Here is a 19,946-nt window from a genome sequence, read left to right on the forward strand (position 1 = left end):
CTCTGTATTGTTCACTTGTTCGGCCTATTCTAGAGAATGTTTCAGTAGTTTGCATTCTTTATCAACTTTCGTGGAGCATACGTATTGAAAGAGATCAAAAACGATTCTTTTGTCTGGCATTATGAAACTTACCTTGGCAAAACCTTGCAAATCTGCCGCCATATCAGGACAGATACTACTAGGAATCGATACGCTTCATCGGCGACGAAAAATCCAACAAGCATTATTAATTGCAAAACTGATCAATGGGGAAATTGATGCTCCTGAATTACGCTCTGAAGTCAATTTTTGGATACCGAATAGGACACTGCGGAATGCAACACTGCTTCAGCAGAGATTTCACAGGACTCGTTTTGGCTTTAATGAACCGATTACTGCTTCCATTCGAACTTTCACCGCTGTTGAGGATCTTTTCGAGTTTGGTAAAACATCTAGTCATTTCGCGAGAAAACTGAAAGGATCTACTGTGATTTGAATTTTTAAGATATTATTTTATTAGCCACATTAGTGATCCTAGCTTTAAGTCTCATTGTAGTTTATTACTTTCGTTTATGTTTTTGAAAAGATAATGGTTTTTGCGCCTCTTTTGAGAATGACAAACGAACAGTTCAACTCAAATGGGATTTTTCCCACTCTAATTGTCCATTTAGATATTGTATCCGATGGACATAAGAATAGTAAATAAATAAATAAATAATTCAATAAATAAATAAATAAATGAAAATCCAAACACCGGGTCTAAAGATCCCTAAGGAACTTGGTTAAAAATGTTTTGCATGAATCTATTCCTTACATCGCTGAATAGATTGAAAGTTTTTAAAAAGCTGTTTGTTCCACCTATGACAAAAAGTTGAGACTAAATAGAACTTGACAATAATTTATTTATCTATCCTGAAATTTTAACTTTATCGAATATCGAGGAAATTAGAGTCTTGAAGCGAGCAATAAATCTTGCTTTGTTGATATTTTTAGTAATCTCTATAAACCTGGATCATACTGAATTAGACAATACTCGAATAGAAGAACTTCGTGTTAGATTTAAAAAATCTTTACCAAAGCCTTGAAATCTGTACCAAAACATTTCTAGCGTGCAATTTAGAAACTCAGCTTAATATATCACTTAGTGTAATATAAATTTCAATATGATTACAACGAGTAAACTATTGAAAATTTCATCAAATCCACCTTGAAACCTAACAATAATGTCGTTAAAAAATTGCAAAAGAATTTTTCCAGTGGGGTTTTACTATTTTCTAAATAAAGAAATAATCGTTATGCCGCATTTCCCCTATTTCAGCCTCCGCTTCAATAAAAATAACGTACTTAATTCATTTCTCCGACAAGTAAATTGTGCTCGCAAATTCTCAAAATAGAATACAAAGCCTTGTGATAGTACCTCATAAGCGCGATTACCTCTAAGAATCACACTGCATCAAGCACGGAACTGGCAGAAACCTAGCGTAATAAATTTGTACTGCCGTTCTACAATAGTCGAAACTAGCATTATCACGGCACACCGAGGCTGCCAAGTGGGCAATGACGACGAACGAGACGGGCGATCGGTAATACTCAGTTGGTGAAGTTAGCATTTTGGGAGCTCACCTTTGTATTTCGCACTAGCCGGTTAAGCTACCTTCCAGCAGCGCCTAGTGGCACCGCAGACAGTAGTGCGCGTTGTGAGGCATATTTTTTTTTGTTGTTGTTGTTGCGCTGACCGATTAGGCACTGCTTACTATACCAGCTGGTGGGAGACCGATCATCATCATTCGACTGAAGCCCGGTGTCCGAGAAACATCACGCGCGTAAACTCGAAACAAGAACCCCGGGATAGGAAGCAGCAGCAGTTCTGTAAACGAATTTGGAAACATTCTGTCAAAGGTGGTAATCGGTTGTGCATACAAATTGGATATCATTTCCTGAAGTGGAGCGAATAATTTTCGGTTTTGTAAGAAAGTGTCAATTTCTTGAGTACTGTGATTTATTTGTCCAAGACGATCATAGACGGAAGTGGGAGCGATCGATGAATGTTATTTGGTTGAACTAGGATCGCGAACGAATCACGTGAAGTGGAAGATTGTGTACAACCACCGATATTGAAGTGAACGAAAAAATAAGAAAGCTCGAAACGGTGTTTGCCCACGGAAGTAGCAGTGATTCTGTGGCTTCCCATCGCGGCTTCGAATCCCATCAGCCTAGTGACTAAAGGCTAAGGCGGAAAAACAATCCCACAACAATGCCAGAAACTAAGTTGCCAATTGAGATCAAAGCCGATCGAAGGGTAGTAAATCAGTACTTGGCGGCCATTTGCGGTAAGCTTCCGTGGTTAGATGTACAATTTAATGTGATTTTCTCGTGATAAGTGATCGGAAAGTGTTACAATGACGAATAAGCTAAGTTTGTTTTCCATCGTTATTTTAGCGTTAGAAACTGAGTGATAAATTTGTTACTCCTAATGCTTGAAAAGTTCCTCCGGGTTTCAAAAGATTTTGATTATTTTCTCGTTACCAAATTACCAAATTTTACGATGGTAGAAAATAATTTCGACTGGGCTTATTCCGGAGAGAAGCGGATCGATACCGCTCTATACCGACTCTATGTGACCTGTATTTATATGTTCGCAACGACATCATAGTGATTTTTTTTTTGGCCAACGTTGACGATTCCTCAATGTCTTATATCAATAAACCAATATTTTCCTTCATCCTTTGTTGTTGTTGAGAAAACATCTACGCTCCATTCAACAAACGTGTTGATAGGAAACTTTTAATAAATTGAAAGTGATTGTTTTACGTGCTTTTATCTTGGGAATTTGAGTTAAATTTCTTTACGTTTCGTCTCCGACATGTCAGTGCACAACAGTTTATGTTATACTGTTAGGTTACCTTGTATAACCCAACATAAACCGTTGAGCAGACGTAACGTTTCTTCTATTTCCAGAAATCAGTTTTCGATATATTGTAGAAAAATTACATTTTTATGCATTTCACTGATTATATTGAAGAAAATCCTAGTTTCTGTGAAACGCTCGCACTTTGGACTTGACATTCTTCATTAAATTCTGCACAGTTATTTTTGTGACTTTCCTGGTGGCAGCTGTCCAGTTTTTTTTTAACTCCTGCATGTTTTGGGACACTGTACCTTCCTTCCGAAAGTGCCGCTTGACAATTGCCCAATACCTTTCAATTGGCCGAAGATCCGGGCAGTTCGGTGGGTTGATGTCCTTTTCCACGAATTGTACATTATTTTTTGACAACCACTGTAGAACGGAGTTGACGTAGTGGGCTGAAGCCAAATCCGATCAGAAGAGAGGAGGTTCCTTATACTTTCTGTACAGTGGCAGCATTCTCTTCTTCAAACATTCTTCCTCGTACACCTTGGCGTTAATTGTGCCCTTCGTGAAGAAAATCGACGACCGCAAACCACAGGTACAAATGGTCTTCCTTGGCGTAGGTTTCTTCGTCGATCAGGATACATCCGTCTTTATTCTGTAGAATCCGGTTATGCAGTTTTCGCGCTCTCGTTTTGGCCTGAACTTTCTGTACCAGGGTCTTTTTCGGCACCTTCTGTTTCTTGTATGTTTTCAGGGAGTTCCGAACTTTGATCCGTTGAATCATCCCGATGCTGGTGTTGAACTGCTTGGCCAAATCCCGCGTCGACGCCAATGGGTTTTTCCTGATGTACTCTACCACTTTTAAGTCCCGGCCGGGCTGGCTGGGACCCGTTTTCCTACCGGATCGGGGCAAATCCTTCATGGAAAGGGTCTTACCGAACTTCTCGATAATATTTTTGACACTGGTGTGGTGCACTTTCACCCGTTTTGCAATTTCGTTGTACGTGACACCACTTTCTGAGCACCAAGTGTGCAGAATTTTCTTTCGCGTTTCTGGATCAATTCGACTCATCATTGAAACGATAAACCGTATCGAAACCAATCGATTTCGCAGCTGTTATGGACATGTAAACAAACATGTCACCGCAAAACACACTGCAAAAAGTTGAGCCATTTCATAGTAATAACTTTTTGAATGTTGCTAACTACTTATCGATACACTCATTGGAAAGCTTTAACCTACACTGTTTGGTACGATGATGCCTTTCTCATAGTACTCATACTCTCAAAAAAATTACTGCGGTGTTTTTGAAAAATATTTTTCATGGAATAGAAACACGAACATTTGGTCTGGTGTAAACTAGCATAATGCACAAATCGAAAAAAATAGAAATGACTAAAATGACGGTTTGAAATTTTAAACATCACTGAGAAAAGTGAGTTAATTCCGGTATCGAAATTTTGATTCCTACTTCTAATACACTAAAACCTCAATTTACGCGAACTTAATTTATACAAATTTAATTTATGCGACTTTTTTCAATCGGTATATTTGAAATAACGAGAATTTTTATTGAATTTTTTGCGATTATCGTATATTTTTGCATAATGAAAAAAAATTTAATCATGCGTAATGCGTATACCAAACAACCCAATACAAAAACTGTTTTTTGTTTTTGTTTCATGAATCACATTCAAGTTACGGGAATAGTACTTTCTGCAAATTAGTTTGAAATGACTTTCTGAACAACTTTGCCGAAGTAACTTAGCCCCTATGTTGGCCCTGAAATAAAAAAATATATTTATTTCACTTTTAGGAGGATTAATCATATAAATAAAATTTCCCAAAAGATGGCGTCTATCATTCTGAGCAACTTTGCTGAAGATACTGTACCTCAAAAACCATGTTTCTATGAGTTATCAATTAAGAGCGCAAAATTGCGCTTTTGAACCACTGTGCAATGCTTCAGTGAATTGAATATTATGAAATGTACATCTCGGAATTGTTTGGTTCCATAGAATCTAGTTAAGAACATGTATATTTCAGAATTCTCCGGAAAAAATCAGTGTATAAACACGTTACTGGTGACTTTTGTATGACCTTTGAGTGCGATATGTGTACTAACCTATACAGCGATACAGCGATTATAGCGATCTTCCAACTTTTCGATACCATTTTTGTAGTACGATTTGTCCTTTGCCTCAAAATAGGCCTCAGTTTCAGCGATTACCTCTTCATTGCTTCTAAATTTTTTACCAGCGAGCATTCTATTGAGGTCTGAGAACAGGAAAAAGTCACTGGGGGCCAAATCTGGAGAATACGGTGGATGAGGGAGCGATTCGAAGCCCAATTCGTTCAATTTCAGCATGGTTTTCATCGACTTGTGACACGGTGCATTGTCTTGATGAAACAAACCTTTTTTCTTCTTCAAATGAGGCCGTTTTAAATGAAATTTCGCCCTTCAAACGCTCTAATAACGCTATATAATAGTCACTGTTGATGGTTTTTTCCCTTTTCAAGGTAGTCGATGAAAATTATACCATGCGAATCCCAAAATACAGACGCCATAACCTTACCGGCCGATTGTTGAGTCTTTTCACGCTTTGGGTTCGGTTCATCGCGTGCAGTCCACTCAGCTGACTGTCGATTGGACTCCGGAGTGAAGTGATGGAGCCATGTTTCGTCCATTGTTATATATCGACGAAAAAAATCGGTTTTATTTCGATATAACAGCTCCAAACACTGCTCAGAATCATCAATTCGTTGTTGTTTTTGATCGATTGTGAGCTGACGCGGCACCCATTTTGCACAAAGCTTTCTCATATTTTTAAATATTCGTGAATAATATGTCCAAAAAGTTCCTTTGATATCTTAAGGGTGTCAGCTATCTCGATCAACTTCACTTTACGGTCATTGAAAATCATTTTGTGGATTTTTTCACGTTTTCATCGGTAACAGCCTCTTTTGGACGTCCACTGCGTTCATCGTCTTCGGTGCTCATATGACCAGTACGAAATTTTGCAAACCACTTACGAATTGTTGCTTCGCCCGGTGCAGAGTCTGGATAACACTCATCAAGCCATTTTTTGGTATCGGCGGCACTTTTTTTCATCAAAAAGTAGTGTTTCATCAACACACGAAATTCCTTTTTCTACATTTTTTTCACAATAACAAAAGTAGCTTCACTCAAAATGCAATATCTCACAAACTAATACTCCGACAGCTGTCAAATTTATACACGTATCTTTTGAAGGTTGGTACTAACTGAAAATGGTATGGATTTAATTCTGGTGGCGCTCATAGAAACGATACGAACTTTTTAGCCGATGTTTTATTCAGCAAATTGACATACTGTAATAATGCGTGTGGAAGTTCTTGTCCATCCAAAACCTACTTGGAATACAGGCCTTGAGGTCTACTAACGTAATCGATGACATTACTGAGTGTCTTTTTGTGGTCCTCGAGGTATCACATTCAATTAATGGTATCATTGTGATGAGTTATGAAAAAGCGCTTGTTCATCCAAAAACTACCTGAATTCAGACCTTAAAATCTAGCAGCATAACGAAGTGCATTAACGAACTTATTGTTCACGGTCTATATCACTTCCAATTAATAGGCTTACTGTGGATGCTCTGGATCACCCAAATACTACTGGGAGCTCAGGCCTTAAGATCTACCAGAATAACAAAGTACACTAACGAACTTAATCTTCACACTCAAAGCCTTGGTATTACATTCCTGTAGTGGAATTTGACCTTCTGTTTCAACAGACTTCGCAACCGATTCAGAGTGTACAGAACCAGTGGATGGCTGGTGCTACGATTCTACTGACACTACGACTCCTTCCAGGTCGGGACTCGAACATACGACAACTGGTTTGTAAGACCAGCGCCTTATGCATTGAATCGCTAACCCGGGGCAAATCTTCACACTCCATCCTCGTGATTCACTGAAGTCCTTGTACGACTGAAACAGATCAGAATAAATAAGTAAGCAATATGTAGCTCCACGACTATGAACAGTATTGAAAGTTTATTCATAGGCTGCTGATTGCTAGTGCAGATCTTAGGACTTATTTTCACTGAAGTTCTTAGATGAATGAAAACATTCCAGAATCAAATCGGATTAGAGAAGTAAGCAGTATGTAGCGCCATGACTACGAACAGCATTGATATGATATTCATATGTTGCGGATTGCTCGTATAGATCCTAAGACTTGTTCTTACTGTAGTTTTTGGATGAATGGAAACGTTCCTGAATCAGCCATTATACAAAAGTTGCTGAATGCTCGTGTAAATCCTAAAATTTTTTTTTTCCATAAATACGTTTATTTCTTAAGGCAGTTTACATAAGTTTTTCTTCGCCGTAGCATCACTTTTACATAATATTCTTATCCTAATTTAATTCTAACATAGTCACAACGTTTTGAATTTATTAAAACATATTCTCTTATAGCTTAAATATCATCTTAAGTAACTCGTCATTAATTATGAAATCTACTCGGAAATATTATTTGAACCAAACGATTACCTTCTATAAATTATAAAATAAGCTGATTTTTTTGACATTTTGTTGATAATTTCATAAACTGTTTCGAGTTTGTTTGTATCATTACATAATTTTTATTCTAATTTAGCTATTGGTTGAACTCATGGACGCAGCTGGGATCAGAGCTAAGTCTTAAAAGGGGCCTTTATTAAATTGAAACTCCAATTTTCTTTATGAAATGATAAATAAATTTCATGTATGAAAGGTCACGACAAGCAAGAATGTCTCGAACTGGGATATTGGATAGTCTACCTTGGGAACGCAAAGAATTTATTAGTTGAGATCTGACATCACGATACTCCACGCATGTCCAAACGACATGATCAATATCCCGATAACCTTCTCCGCAAGCACAATGATTAGTCTCGGAGAGCCCAATTCGAAGGAGATGTGCATCTAACGTGTAGTGATTGGACATGAGTCTGGACATCACACGAATGAAATCCCTACTCACATCCAGTCCCCTGAACCATGACTTTGTCGATATATTCGGAATAATTGAGTGCATCCACCGACCCAGATCATCTCTATCCCAAGAAGCTTGCCAGCTGGCAAGTGTTCTTTGGCGAGACGAGCTATAGAATTCGTTGAAAGCAATCGGTCGCTCATAAATTTCACCCTCAATAGCACCACCTTTGGCTAAAATATCGGCTCTTTCATTGCCAGGAATGGAGCAATGAGCCGGGACCCAGACTATAGTGATTAGATAATTATTGTTCAATATGTCGTTCAGGCACTGTTTTATTTTGCCCAGGAAAAACGGTTCAGTCTTGCCAGTCATGTTTGAGCGAATGGCTTCAATTGCACTCAGACTATCTGTGAAGAGGAAATAATGGTTTGGAGATAATGTGACGATTACACTCAAACTATAATGAACTGCTGCTAGCTCTGCTATATAAACAGATGCAGGTTCTTGAAGCCTAAATGAGGCCGAAACATTATTGTTGAACATACCAAACCCTGTCGCTTCTTCAATTCGCGATCCGTCCGTGTAAAACATTTTCTCAGAGTCAATATGCCTGAACTTACTTGAAAATATTTTTGGGATTTCCGTCGAGCGTAGATGATCCGGGATTCCACGCACTTCGCGCTGCATGGATGTGTCGAAAAATAAAGTTGAGTCAGGGACATTTAGGAGGCTGACATGGATAGGAATATATCTTGAAGGGTTGATTTCCTGTGACATATGGTTAAAATATACTGTCATGAATTTTGTTTGAGATCGAAGCTCGACTAGTCGTTCGAAATTATTAATTACCATGGGATTCAGCACCTCACATCTTATTAGCAGGCGTGATGAAAGCTCCCAAAATCGATCTTTTAATGGAAGAACTCCCGCCAGAACTTCAAGACTCATTGTATGTGTTGAATGCATGCAGCCTAAGGCAATTCGCAAACAACGGTACTGAATTCGCTCAAGTTTGATAATATGAGAGTTTGCAGCGGAACGAAAACAAACGCATCCATATTCCATCACTGAAAGTATCGTTGTTTGATACAATTTTATCAGATCTTGCGGATGAGCACCCCACCAAGATCCTGTTATTGTTCGAAGAAAATTTACTCTTTGTTGGCATTTCGTTATCAGATACCTAATGTGTCCTCCCCACTTGCATTTGGAATCGAACCACACCCCGAGGTATTTAAAAGTTAAAACCTGTTGGATCATTCTTCCCATCATATGGAGCTGAAGCTGCGCGGGATCATGCTTTCTTGAAAAGACGACTAACTCTGTTTTCTCCGCAGAGAATTCGATACCAAGATGAACAGCCCAAACGGACAAGTTATCTAAGGTATCTTGCAATGGTTTATGCAGATCAATAGCTTTGGGTCCAGTAACTGAAACCACGCCATCATCTGCCAATTGTCTTAGTGTACATGGGGTTACAAGACAGCTGTTAATGTCATTCACGTAAAAATTATAAAGGAGCGGACTGAGGCATGAGCCTTGCGGTAGACCCATGTAGCTAATTCTGAATGTTGTCAAATCGCCATATGAAAAATGCATGCGTTTCTCTGACAAAAGGTTGTGCAAATAATTATTTATAACCGCTGGGAGTCCATGTTGGTGGAGCTTGTCTGAAAGAACATCAATGGAAACTGAATCAAATGCTCCTTTAATGTCTAAAAATACAGATGCCATTTGTTGCTTTTGAGCGAAGGCAATTTGGATGTCAGACGAAAGTAATGCAAGGCAATCATTCGTCCCTTTATTTCTACGGAAGCCAAACTGAGTATCTGACAACAAACCGTTCGTCTCGACCCAAGTGTCGAGACGTCGTAGAATAATTTTTTCGAACAATTTTCTGATGCAGGACAACATCGCAATGGGTCTATATGAGTTGTGATTGGAAGCTGGTTTCCCCGGCTTTTGAATGGCGATAACTTTCACTTGTCTCCAGTCAGGTGGAACAATATTTTGCTCAAGAAACTTGTTGAACAATTCCAACAAACGTCTTTTTGCGAGGTCGGGCAGATTCTTCACCAAGTTGAATTTAATTCTGTCCAACCCAGGAGCGTTATTGTTACAAGACAAGAGTACTATAGAAAATTCCATCATTGAAAATGGGTTATTAATAAACCCATTATTTGGAGGAGATTCCCTTATAATACTCTGCGTAGGAACAGAATCTGGGCAAACTTTCCTAGCAAAGTCAAATATCCATCGGTTCGAGTATTCATCACTCTCATTGCCCACGTTACGATTCCTCATTCGTCTGGCCGTGTTCCAAAGAGTGCTCATTGAGGTTTCTCTTGACAAACCTTCGACAAAATGTCTCCAATAGCTACATTTTTTGGCTCGAAGTATGCTCTTGTACTTGGTTTCTAAAGCCATAAGTTTTTCAAAATTCTGAGGAGTTCCTCCTCCCCGTTTTAGAAACGTCTTGCAAGCATTTTGTTTTGCGAGTTTAGCCTCTGAGCACTCTTTGTCCCACCAGGGGTTGGGAGGCCTTCTGTTAGTCGTTGGCCCAGGAAAGCGTTTAGTTTGGGATTGTTCTGCTGCCTCCAGAATCGAACAAATGAGGAAGTCATATTCTTCAAGTGGAGGGAGCTCTTCCATTGAATTCAAAATACTAGAGATACTACTTTGGTATTTAATCCAGTCGATATTTTTTGTCAAATCATATGGAATACTAGCTGAAGTAGCAATGCAATTGCTATTGCTAATTGAGATGATGATTGGTAAATGATCGCTACCGTGTAAATCAGGCAATATTTTCCAGGTGCAATCTAGTCGAATTGATGTTGAGCAAAGAGATAGATCTAATGCACTTGGGCGTGCAGGAGGTCTTGAGATCCGTGTCATGCTACCCATATTTAATACCGTCATGCTAAAATTGTCACAAATGTTTTGTATTAAAGATGATCTGCTATCATTGTAAACGGAACCCCACATCATTCCGTGCGAATTTAAATCCCCCAGAATCAATCGTGGAGCAGGAAGGGCTTCAACCATTTCATTAAGCTGTCGCTGTCCAACTTGTGCTTTTGGAGGAATATAAACCGAAGCTATGCAAATATCTTTGCCTTTAATGTTTATTTGGCAAGCAACAACTTCTATACTAGAAGTTGAAGGGATGTTTAATCTATAAAAGGAATAGCATTTCTTAATTCCCAAAAGCACTCCACCATACGGAGAGTCTCTATCGAGACGTATAATGTTAAAATCATTAAAATTTAAAGCTATGTTTGAAGTAAGCCATGTTTCGCATAAAGCAAATACATCACATTTTTGGCTATGCAATAAAATTTTAAATGAATCAAGTTTTGGCATGATACTTCGACAATTCCACTGCAGGACAGTGATTGTATCATTTGCGGCGGGTGATAAATTATCCATCAAAAGATACAAAACCTGAGACAATTGGCCATTGAGCTGATAACTGCTTCAAAAAATTTCTAGCTATTGGAAGGAATGCCATTATGAGGGTCTTTAAGGGTTCAGATATATTGAATGCTGAGAAAATCCATTCAACAATTTCCGAAAACTTCAGTAATCCTGTTGGTGGCTGTGAAATAGAGCCCACAGGATTATTACCTTTTTCTGTGCTAGATCCTGGATTGGTTTGTGAATTTGACAAACCAGGAGGCACAGTCTTTGGTTTTGACTTTTTTTGTTTAACACGGGGATCTTTTTTTGAAGATGAAATTTTAGGTGCCTTTTTTGGTAATTTGGAAGAAGACTTCTTTCTCTTAACTGACCCTTGGGTAGTGATAAACGAATTACCTTCACTATTTTCGTCAGAGTCAGAGTCCTCTGGTTCCTCTAGATTTGAAAACCCGTTTTCGGTTTCCAAAGGGGGGACATCAATGACCGTTTTAAGCATTTCTGCATATGTGCGCTTAGACCGTGCTTTTAAAGAAAGCTTAATTTTGTCTTTGTGTACTTTAAATGCAGTGCATACTGAAATATCCTCATGAGGACTTTCTCCACAATAAATACATTTTTCAATTTCCTTGTTGCAATCATTATCTTTATGAGGCCCTTCACACTTAATACATTTTGGTTTATTACTACAGTAAGTAGCTGTGTGGCCGAATTTTTTGCAGTTCGTACAATTCATTACATTTGGAACAAAAAGCCGAACAGGGAGGCGAATTTTATCGACATAGACATGGGACGGCAACGCAGACCCGGCAAATGTCACTCGAAACGAGTCTGATGGGCGATAAACTTTCTTTCCCTCTTCATGAACTACTGAGTACAGTTGTTTGCACTCCAGTATTTTCACACCCTCAAGCATAGAGTTCTTGAAACGACCAACACCATGCTTGAGTAAATCATCTACCGAAAGACTCGCTTCGGTAACAACACCGTCAATTTCGACATCTTTGGAGGGTATGTAAACTTTATACTCTTTATTGAAATGTTCCGAAGAGACAATATCATTCGCTTGTTTCAAATTATTTACTACACGAATTTTATCATTATTTACTTTTATGATCTCTTTGATTGAAGAGTATCGTGATGTCAAACCTTTATTAATTTGTAAAATGTTTAATGGCTTTGATATACGTCTAAAAAAGACTATCCAAGGCCCAGAAGAGCTCTCCTGATATTTTTTCGTTCGTGGGGGTATAGGATTCATGCTAGGATTTACGTCCATGGATTCATCCATCACATTAAAATTTTTAATCAAACTTTAAAATAAAAAATGAAACCAACACTACACAGTACTCAATCAAAAGGAAAAGAAAAAACTTCTACCTTGAAATTGTTGTCTATCTCCGTTGCACTGCCGTGTAGATCCTCGTTGCTCTAGATGTTCTTGTTGGTTGCTGATTGTTGGATGTGATGCTACTGCTACCTGACATCAAGCACCACTCGATTTTCGATTTACTTTTGTCTTCGCCAGCTGTAACCAGCGCAGGTCACCGGTGTATACCTGCGTGTTGTATGGCAGTGGAAAGACCGAGTTGTCTTGTTTCCTTCTTCCTTGTGCTCCGCACCGATATGCTTCTGCACCGAAGTGCCTTCGCACCGGTGTGCCTTTGCACTCTCCTGCTTCTATGTGCCTTTGCACTCTCCTTCTTCGATGTGCCTTTGAACTCTCTTGCTCAGCACTTGTGGCTGTGTATTGTGGCCTGGGTAGAGCTTGGGAAACGCCCTTTGTTGTTTCCTTCACCAGCTTGGCCCAGCACTAGGGCTCTCTTATGCAGCACGACTATACTTTTTAACGGCTGCTGCCAACAGGTCTCTACCTGTAGTTCAACCGTTGTCGTATTTAACGCGTGTAAACTAACCAGCGTTGTTAAACTGTACGCTTCTATACACAACCTTCTCGGTTGAACGGCTATTACTGAATGAAATCCTAAAATTTGTTTTCACTGAGGTTGTTGGACTACTGAGAATATACCTGAAACAGCTATAAATAGACAAGTAAGCAATGTGTAGCTGTAAAAATATGAACAACAAACAAAAAATAGACACTAGCCGTTGTCATTCCGGCTATAGCGCAGTGTAGTCTCCAAGGATAATATTCCAAATAGCTCTTGAATTTTGGAATATCTCTTACGGATTTCCATAGTCTCAAAATAAACTCAGATGGTCCTTGATGCTGTTGCGTACGAACGGAGTCTGTTATTTATACTAAAATGGAATGGAATTGAAAAAACCTTTTTCACGCGAAAAAAAAAATTCCAGTCACGCGAAATTTAATTTACGCAGTCCCGACTTTGCGCATAAGTTGAGGTTCCAGTGTATTTCCAGAACCGAGTAATGGGGCTGGTATAGCTGAAGTCGGTTCAGATTGGCAGTAACTTGCATGGCCTATACATTGAACCAATTTAAGGCCACTTTAGAAGATTTGGTTTCCTCTTTTGCTAAGAAAGCCGGAACCGGAGGACAGATACGGACGAAGCTCTGGAATTTTGTATCACACCGTAAGACCTTTCATTTGAATCGAAGTTCAAGGAAATTTGTTGAGGCATCTCTTATTTATTCAAATTTTTAATCAACAGACAAACTAAAGTCCTAATGATTATTTCTAAGAATAACCATGATTCGAATGGTATATGAAACTCGGCCCTTCAAGCCTTGCCTCTTAAGCCGGTTTTCATAGTGATTGCACAGACTTTCTTTATGTGAAAGACAAACATGTAAAATCTAATGTATATTTGAATTTCGATGGAAAGTTATTCCTAAAAGTATGTGTAGGAGATTGTCACCAACTACTTGATAGGTGGTTCGAATTTCGCCAACGTATGGTATTTTCGTTTTTACCGGTGGCACTACACCGGTGTTGAGAAGAAAAGGATGCCTCGATTACACCCAAATTGGAGCGAATATTGTCACTGCTACACTACACCGGTGTAGCGCTAAAATCAAAAACGGCATTATTTTCTAATAGAAAGTTGTATGCTCGTATAATTCAAGATATATCATATGAAATATCAATTACGAGTTATAATACGAAATGCTTCGACAAATTTTCAAGGCACATTTTACTAACTGCGGTACACTGTCAGGATATATTGGCACAATGACGCTGTACTTTAACAAATTTCCTATAAAACTGGCAACTTTGGAGGTTGAAAACCAGAACACCATGGATACTGTATTTATTTTGATAAATTACGATTTCATCAGATAAATTGTGGTATTTGGAACTACGTGTAAGATATGTTACAGTATTTTATGTATGAAATTAAATAAGGGGCTGGGATCCACTAGGAGACTGATAGTACCTATTAGCTCTCTCCGGACAGTACCAGCCTAGATGCCGTGTGGAATCCGGCGGATAAAATTAACCTAGAATAGATCCACTGGGTTTCTGCTTCCATGTCGTAAAAAGGCGACAATTGCAAGAGTTTCTATTTCCTTTCAGTTATCAGATATTTTCAACGTTTCACTTCTGATTACTCTATTTTACTAAATTATCTCTTCATTCAACCTATCAATTTCCGTCTAGCTTCCGAGAAAAGCTGAACAATGTCCGTGTGTGTGTGTGTGTGTGTGTGTGTGTGTGTGTGTGTGTGTGTGTGTGTGTGTGTGTGTGTGTGTGTGTGTGTGTGTGTGTGTGTGTGTGTGTGTGTGTGTGTGTGTGTGTGTGTGTGTGTGTGTGTGTGTGTGTGTGTGTGTGTGTGTGTGTGTGTGTGGGTGTGTGTGTGTGTTCGAATGTTTGTGTGTGTGTGTGTGTGTGTGTGTGTTCGTATGTTTGTGTGTGCGTGTTTGTTTGTATGTTTGATTCAAATGAAAGGTCTTCCGATCTCATACGGAATTCCTGAATTTCATCTGGATCTGACTTCCGGTTCCGGAATTAAATCCGGAAATCGTATAAAATCTTCAAAATTTGAATAAAAACTAGTAGAGTTTGTACGTCATGTTAGTTGGTGGCTGTACGAACCGACATTGATTATACCGGTTCTCGTGTTCCGGTGCCGGAAGTGCATATAATAGTGAACCCATTTCGTTTTCTTAAGGATGACTTACGCAATCAAAGCACTGTTTTATTCTGTATGTTATGCATAAACAATCTCTTGGTTTCTTTCAAAAATCGAAGAGAAAAATTTTGAATAGAACACCACAATATTATATGTACATGAAAAAGGCATCATTACACCACTAGGTGGATTAAAACAGATTTTTTATTTTTATTAATTAGCATTGCAGTATTCTCTTTTTGAAGTGAAGTTGAAAAATTTTGGCCCACTGATCTCGAGACTGTTGTTTATTAATTTATTTATTTATTTCTTATTCCTTCGTGTGACCTGTTATAGTCTCCATGAAGCATTGGAAAGGGAAAAGCCCAATTGAGTATAATTCAATCGTCAAGTTTGGCGTAAAAACCCCTTCATCTTTTCTGACGGTTGACAATAATACAGTTATACATACATTTTCATATTACATTATGGGCTTACACTTATACATTACATTAATCTTCTTAGTCTATCTTTAAAAACATCACATGAAATGGATAAAATCAAAACAGTCATAGGCACTATTAAAACTATTACACATTCCCCTAATGGGTTCGTTTTGTCCGAAGTCAGTACGTTGATAGTCAAGTCTTAAAAAGTTCCGCGATCTTAAAGTTCTAGGTGGTACATTGATATTTACTTGAGAAAGGATATTAGGAGCGTCAATTTGTCCCATCCATAGTTTCCCTAGCTCTGGAAATATTTCTCCTTTTCAAAAGTGTGTCCATACCCAGTAATCGACCACGATCAATATAAGGTGGTAACTCTGTCGGGTTGCGCCAAGGTAAAGATCTGAGGGCGCAGCGGAGGAATTTAGCTTGTATTGATTCAATTCGGTTAATCCAAACGTCCGCATAAGGACACCATATTACCGATGAAGCTTCAAGGACAGATAGGACAAGGGTGAAATACGATGATCTGAGATAGTAAGGGTCACTGAATTCTTTTGCTATTGTAAAGATAAATCCAAGATTTCGGTTAGCTTGGGCAATGATATGGAAGTAGTGGTCTCTGAACGACAGCTGAGAATCAAGTACTACACCTAAGTTCCTTACAATTGATACTTTCTCAAGGAATTCTCCAAAAATAGTGTATCTCCAGAGAATAGGTTCTTTCTTGCGTGTGAATGAAATAACGGAGCATTTCGATATACTAAGCGTCAATCGGTTACGCGTACACCAGTCGCTGAAGACATCAACTTGTCGTTGTAAGGCCCTGCTGTCTTCTTCGGATCTAATGATATGAAATAGCTTGAGATCGTCTGTATAAACAAGCCTACAAGCCTAGGTGGCAAGACAAAACAGATGTCGTTGTAGAACAAAGAAAATAGCATTGGTCCGAGATTGCTACCTTGAGGCATACCCGACAGATTCGAGATTTGATTCAACATACGATTTAATTTATTATTATTTTTACGTTTCGTTTTTGACTCATCAGTGCAGAGTAGTTCAATTTGAACTGCTTAGTGCTAAACTCGGCAGTTCAATTTGATACGATACGCCAATCGGTGAATGTTTCCCATGCACCTAGTTTTCGAATTTTCGCAAGTAGCAGAGTATGGTCAACACGATCGAACGCTGCTTCAAGGTCTGTATAAACTGTATCAACCTGTGCTCCATCTTCAATGTTTCTGATGCAGTGTGACGTAAACTGATCTAAATTCGTAGCTGTTGATCTACCGGGGGAAAACCATGTTGATCGGCCGATATGTATGATTTGGTTTTTTTTTAAACAGAACATTGCTAACGAGAATTTCGAATGACTTAGAACCAGCACAAAGAGAAGTGATACCGCGGTCAGTGGTTTGCCGAGCGATTTTCACTTTTTTTCGCTCGTTCCGTCGCTGCGATAAGGACCGGAAAGAGCTTTGACTAGTAGTTTTGCAGAATAGCAACGTCGATCTTAATTTTGCGGAGTATAATTACAGGAAACTGAAAAAAACGTATATTGAAAAAAAACGTGTTAAATCCACCTAGCAGTGAGATGATACCTATTTTTATCAATCCGCATGTGTTTTTTGCATAAATATTCTTCGGTGTTTAAGTTTTCATGTCATTATTTTAATGACCGTCGTTTTAAGCGACAATTTGAGATTTTAATCACTCATTACTCTGTAATGTCGAAACTGCAAATCGGATCGAATTTGAATCTAGACGTGTGATAATCGATTAAACATGCCATGATATGTAAGTTCCACTCTAGAGTTTACGGTAATTTAAGGTACTTCCAGAGCCGGTATTCAGGAACCAGCATAACCCAAACCGATTCGTATGGCCATATGACGAATAAATTACAACAGTTTTGAGTCCAAGCATTTCGGGATTGTCATCTTCTATATCGGTTTGAATTTTAAAAATTCGTCATCATGTAATTCGAGAACCGGAAGTCATAATTGGATAAAATTAATTAATGGAAGTTTGTTTACATTTGAATTTTTGTTTCTGAAATTTGATTAGGCTTTTTTTGAGAAAACGATTTTACACTGGAACCGGAATTCTAAAAGCGGTATGGCCAAAGTCAGATAAATTCACCTGAGTAGCTGTACAGTTTACATTTGTTTCAAAATATTTGAAATTAAGACATCTTTGAGAGATCATAGCACGAATTAAATTTTTAGGTGCCTTCTGATCGACAACTGAATAGCACTAAAACTGAAAAAAGTTAATTTTTTTATCGACTATCCAAATCTGCTAACCCGATAAACCTGATTAATTTATGTGAAATAGACATTTTTTTACTATCCCCGAAACCGGAAGTTGGATCTGACTGAAAAGCAAGATGTTTTATAGAATCTTGAAACTTTTCATTTGAATCTTAGATCGGTTCAGCCATCTACGAGAAAAATGAGTTACACAATTTTGATTTCGTTTCACATATCATCCTGTAGTTCCAGAACCAGAGGTCGGAACCAAACATAATGCATGATCTCTGTTTGGGAGCATACGACTTTTCGTATGAATCTGAATTTGTAGAAAAGAAATTTTCCGAGAAAATTAAGTGAAATTATTTGTCACACACGCATTTGCTGATCTCGACGAACTGATTCGAATGGTATATGGATGTTATGTTGTTCCAGCATTTATTGCTGTAAGTAGTTTAAAACAAAATAATTAAAAAAAAATCTGCCATCATCTGGTTTATATATGTCATATTCGAACGATTATGTTGCCAAAAACGAGCCGTGCTAAAATCGGTCCGAGGCTAAATGTCATGAAAAAGGATGCTGTTCACAATCCTTTTGGTACTTAGAAACAATTGTATGTAACAGTATAAAAAATCGTGTTTTCCGTTGCTCCCAAGCATTTCTTTGTCAGACAGCGCTCAAAACTCCTACTGCTGGAATAGGGAAAAAAGTCGCTTACAGAAAAATTTCGATATCTCCGTTAAAAATGGACGGATGTTAACAATCTATGGGTTGTTGGATAGGTATTACTGTGTGGAATCTAAGTCTGAAAACATATTCTGTTTTCAAGGTCAATTGTGACAGATACTGTCAAAAAACTGAAAATTTTGACATAAAACTTTGTGTAACTCAAAAACTAAACATACGATCTCAAAACCATTCAATAGCGTTTTGGGTGACGGGGAGACCTTTCATTTGCGACTAGTTTGATCAAAATCGGTTCAGCCATCTCTGAGATCTCGACCTCTTAGTTGACAACACACATACAGACACACACACACACACATACACACACACACAGACATTTGCTCAGTTCGTCGAGCTGAATCGATTGGTATATGTCATTCGGCCCTCCAGGCCTCGGAAAAATTTTCTAAAGTTTGAGCGAATTCTATACCTATTTTTTATATATATAAAAATAGGTAAAAATTGAGCTTTTAATAGAAGTAAATTAAACTTAGAACTGATTTATTACTTACTTCTGTCATTGTCCCGGGTTGGCGGTTCAATGCATAGGGCACTGGACTTACAAACCAGTTGTCGTATGGTCGAGCCCCGACCTAGAAGGATTCGTAGTGTCGGTAGAATCGTAGCACCAGCCATGCAATACACACTGAATCGGCTGCGAATTTTGTTTAAACAGAAGATCAAATTAAACTATGCTCAAATACTTTTTTCTGGCATTTAACATTTCAATATGATGCTTTTGTTCTGCCATATCATAAGGGTACTAGACATTAAAGTATCATTAAATACTCCTGCATGTTCTTAGGTCACACGATTTCAAAACATAGACACATAATGAAAAAAAAACAACAAATGAACTGTTGCGTTCCCAGACATGCTTTCTATCAACCGTTCTAAATTGTCAATTTGAAACTAAGAAATGGACCAGACCAACTTGTTGCTTTTATGAACCAAAAATATTTGATGCATTTGTTGATTCATTATTTATCTATCAATTCATTTATTTACTTATAAGAGACGAATGATTGCCTTGCATTGCTTTCGTCTGACATCCAAATTGCCTTCGCTCAAAAACAACAAATGGCCTCTATATTTTTAGACATTAAAGGAGCATTTGATTCAGTTTCCATTGATGTTCTTTCAGACAAGCTTCACCAAAATGGACTCCCAGCGGTTATAAATAATTATTTGCACAACCTTTTGTCAGAGAAGTGCATGTATTTTTCACATGGCGATTTGGCAACATTCAGAATTAGCTACATGGGTCTCCCGCA

General features: G+C 38.2%; 1 protein-coding gene across 1 annotated transcript in view; it reads left to right on the top strand.

Moving 5' to 3' along the window:
- Positions 1-1,550: 1,550 nt before the first annotated feature.
- LOC131427488 (facilitated trehalose transporter Tret1-like) overlaps positions 1,551-19,946 on the top strand; it is a 48,464-nt gene continuing 30,068 nt past the window's right edge. Inside the window, exon 1 of the mRNA XM_058590720.1 lies at positions 1,551-2,309. Within this exon, the coding sequence (XP_058446703.1) occupies positions 2,234-2,309 (76 nt within the window). The 5' untranslated portion in view covers positions 1,551-2,233. The remainder of the gene's footprint in view (positions 2,310-19,946) is intronic.

The sequence above is a fragment of the Malaya genurostris genome, chromosome 2 (assembly GCF_030247185.1).
Source record: "Malaya genurostris strain Urasoe2022 chromosome 2, Malgen_1.1, whole genome shotgun sequence".
NCBI lineage: Eukaryota > Metazoa > Arthropoda > Insecta > Diptera > Culicidae > Malaya > Malaya genurostris.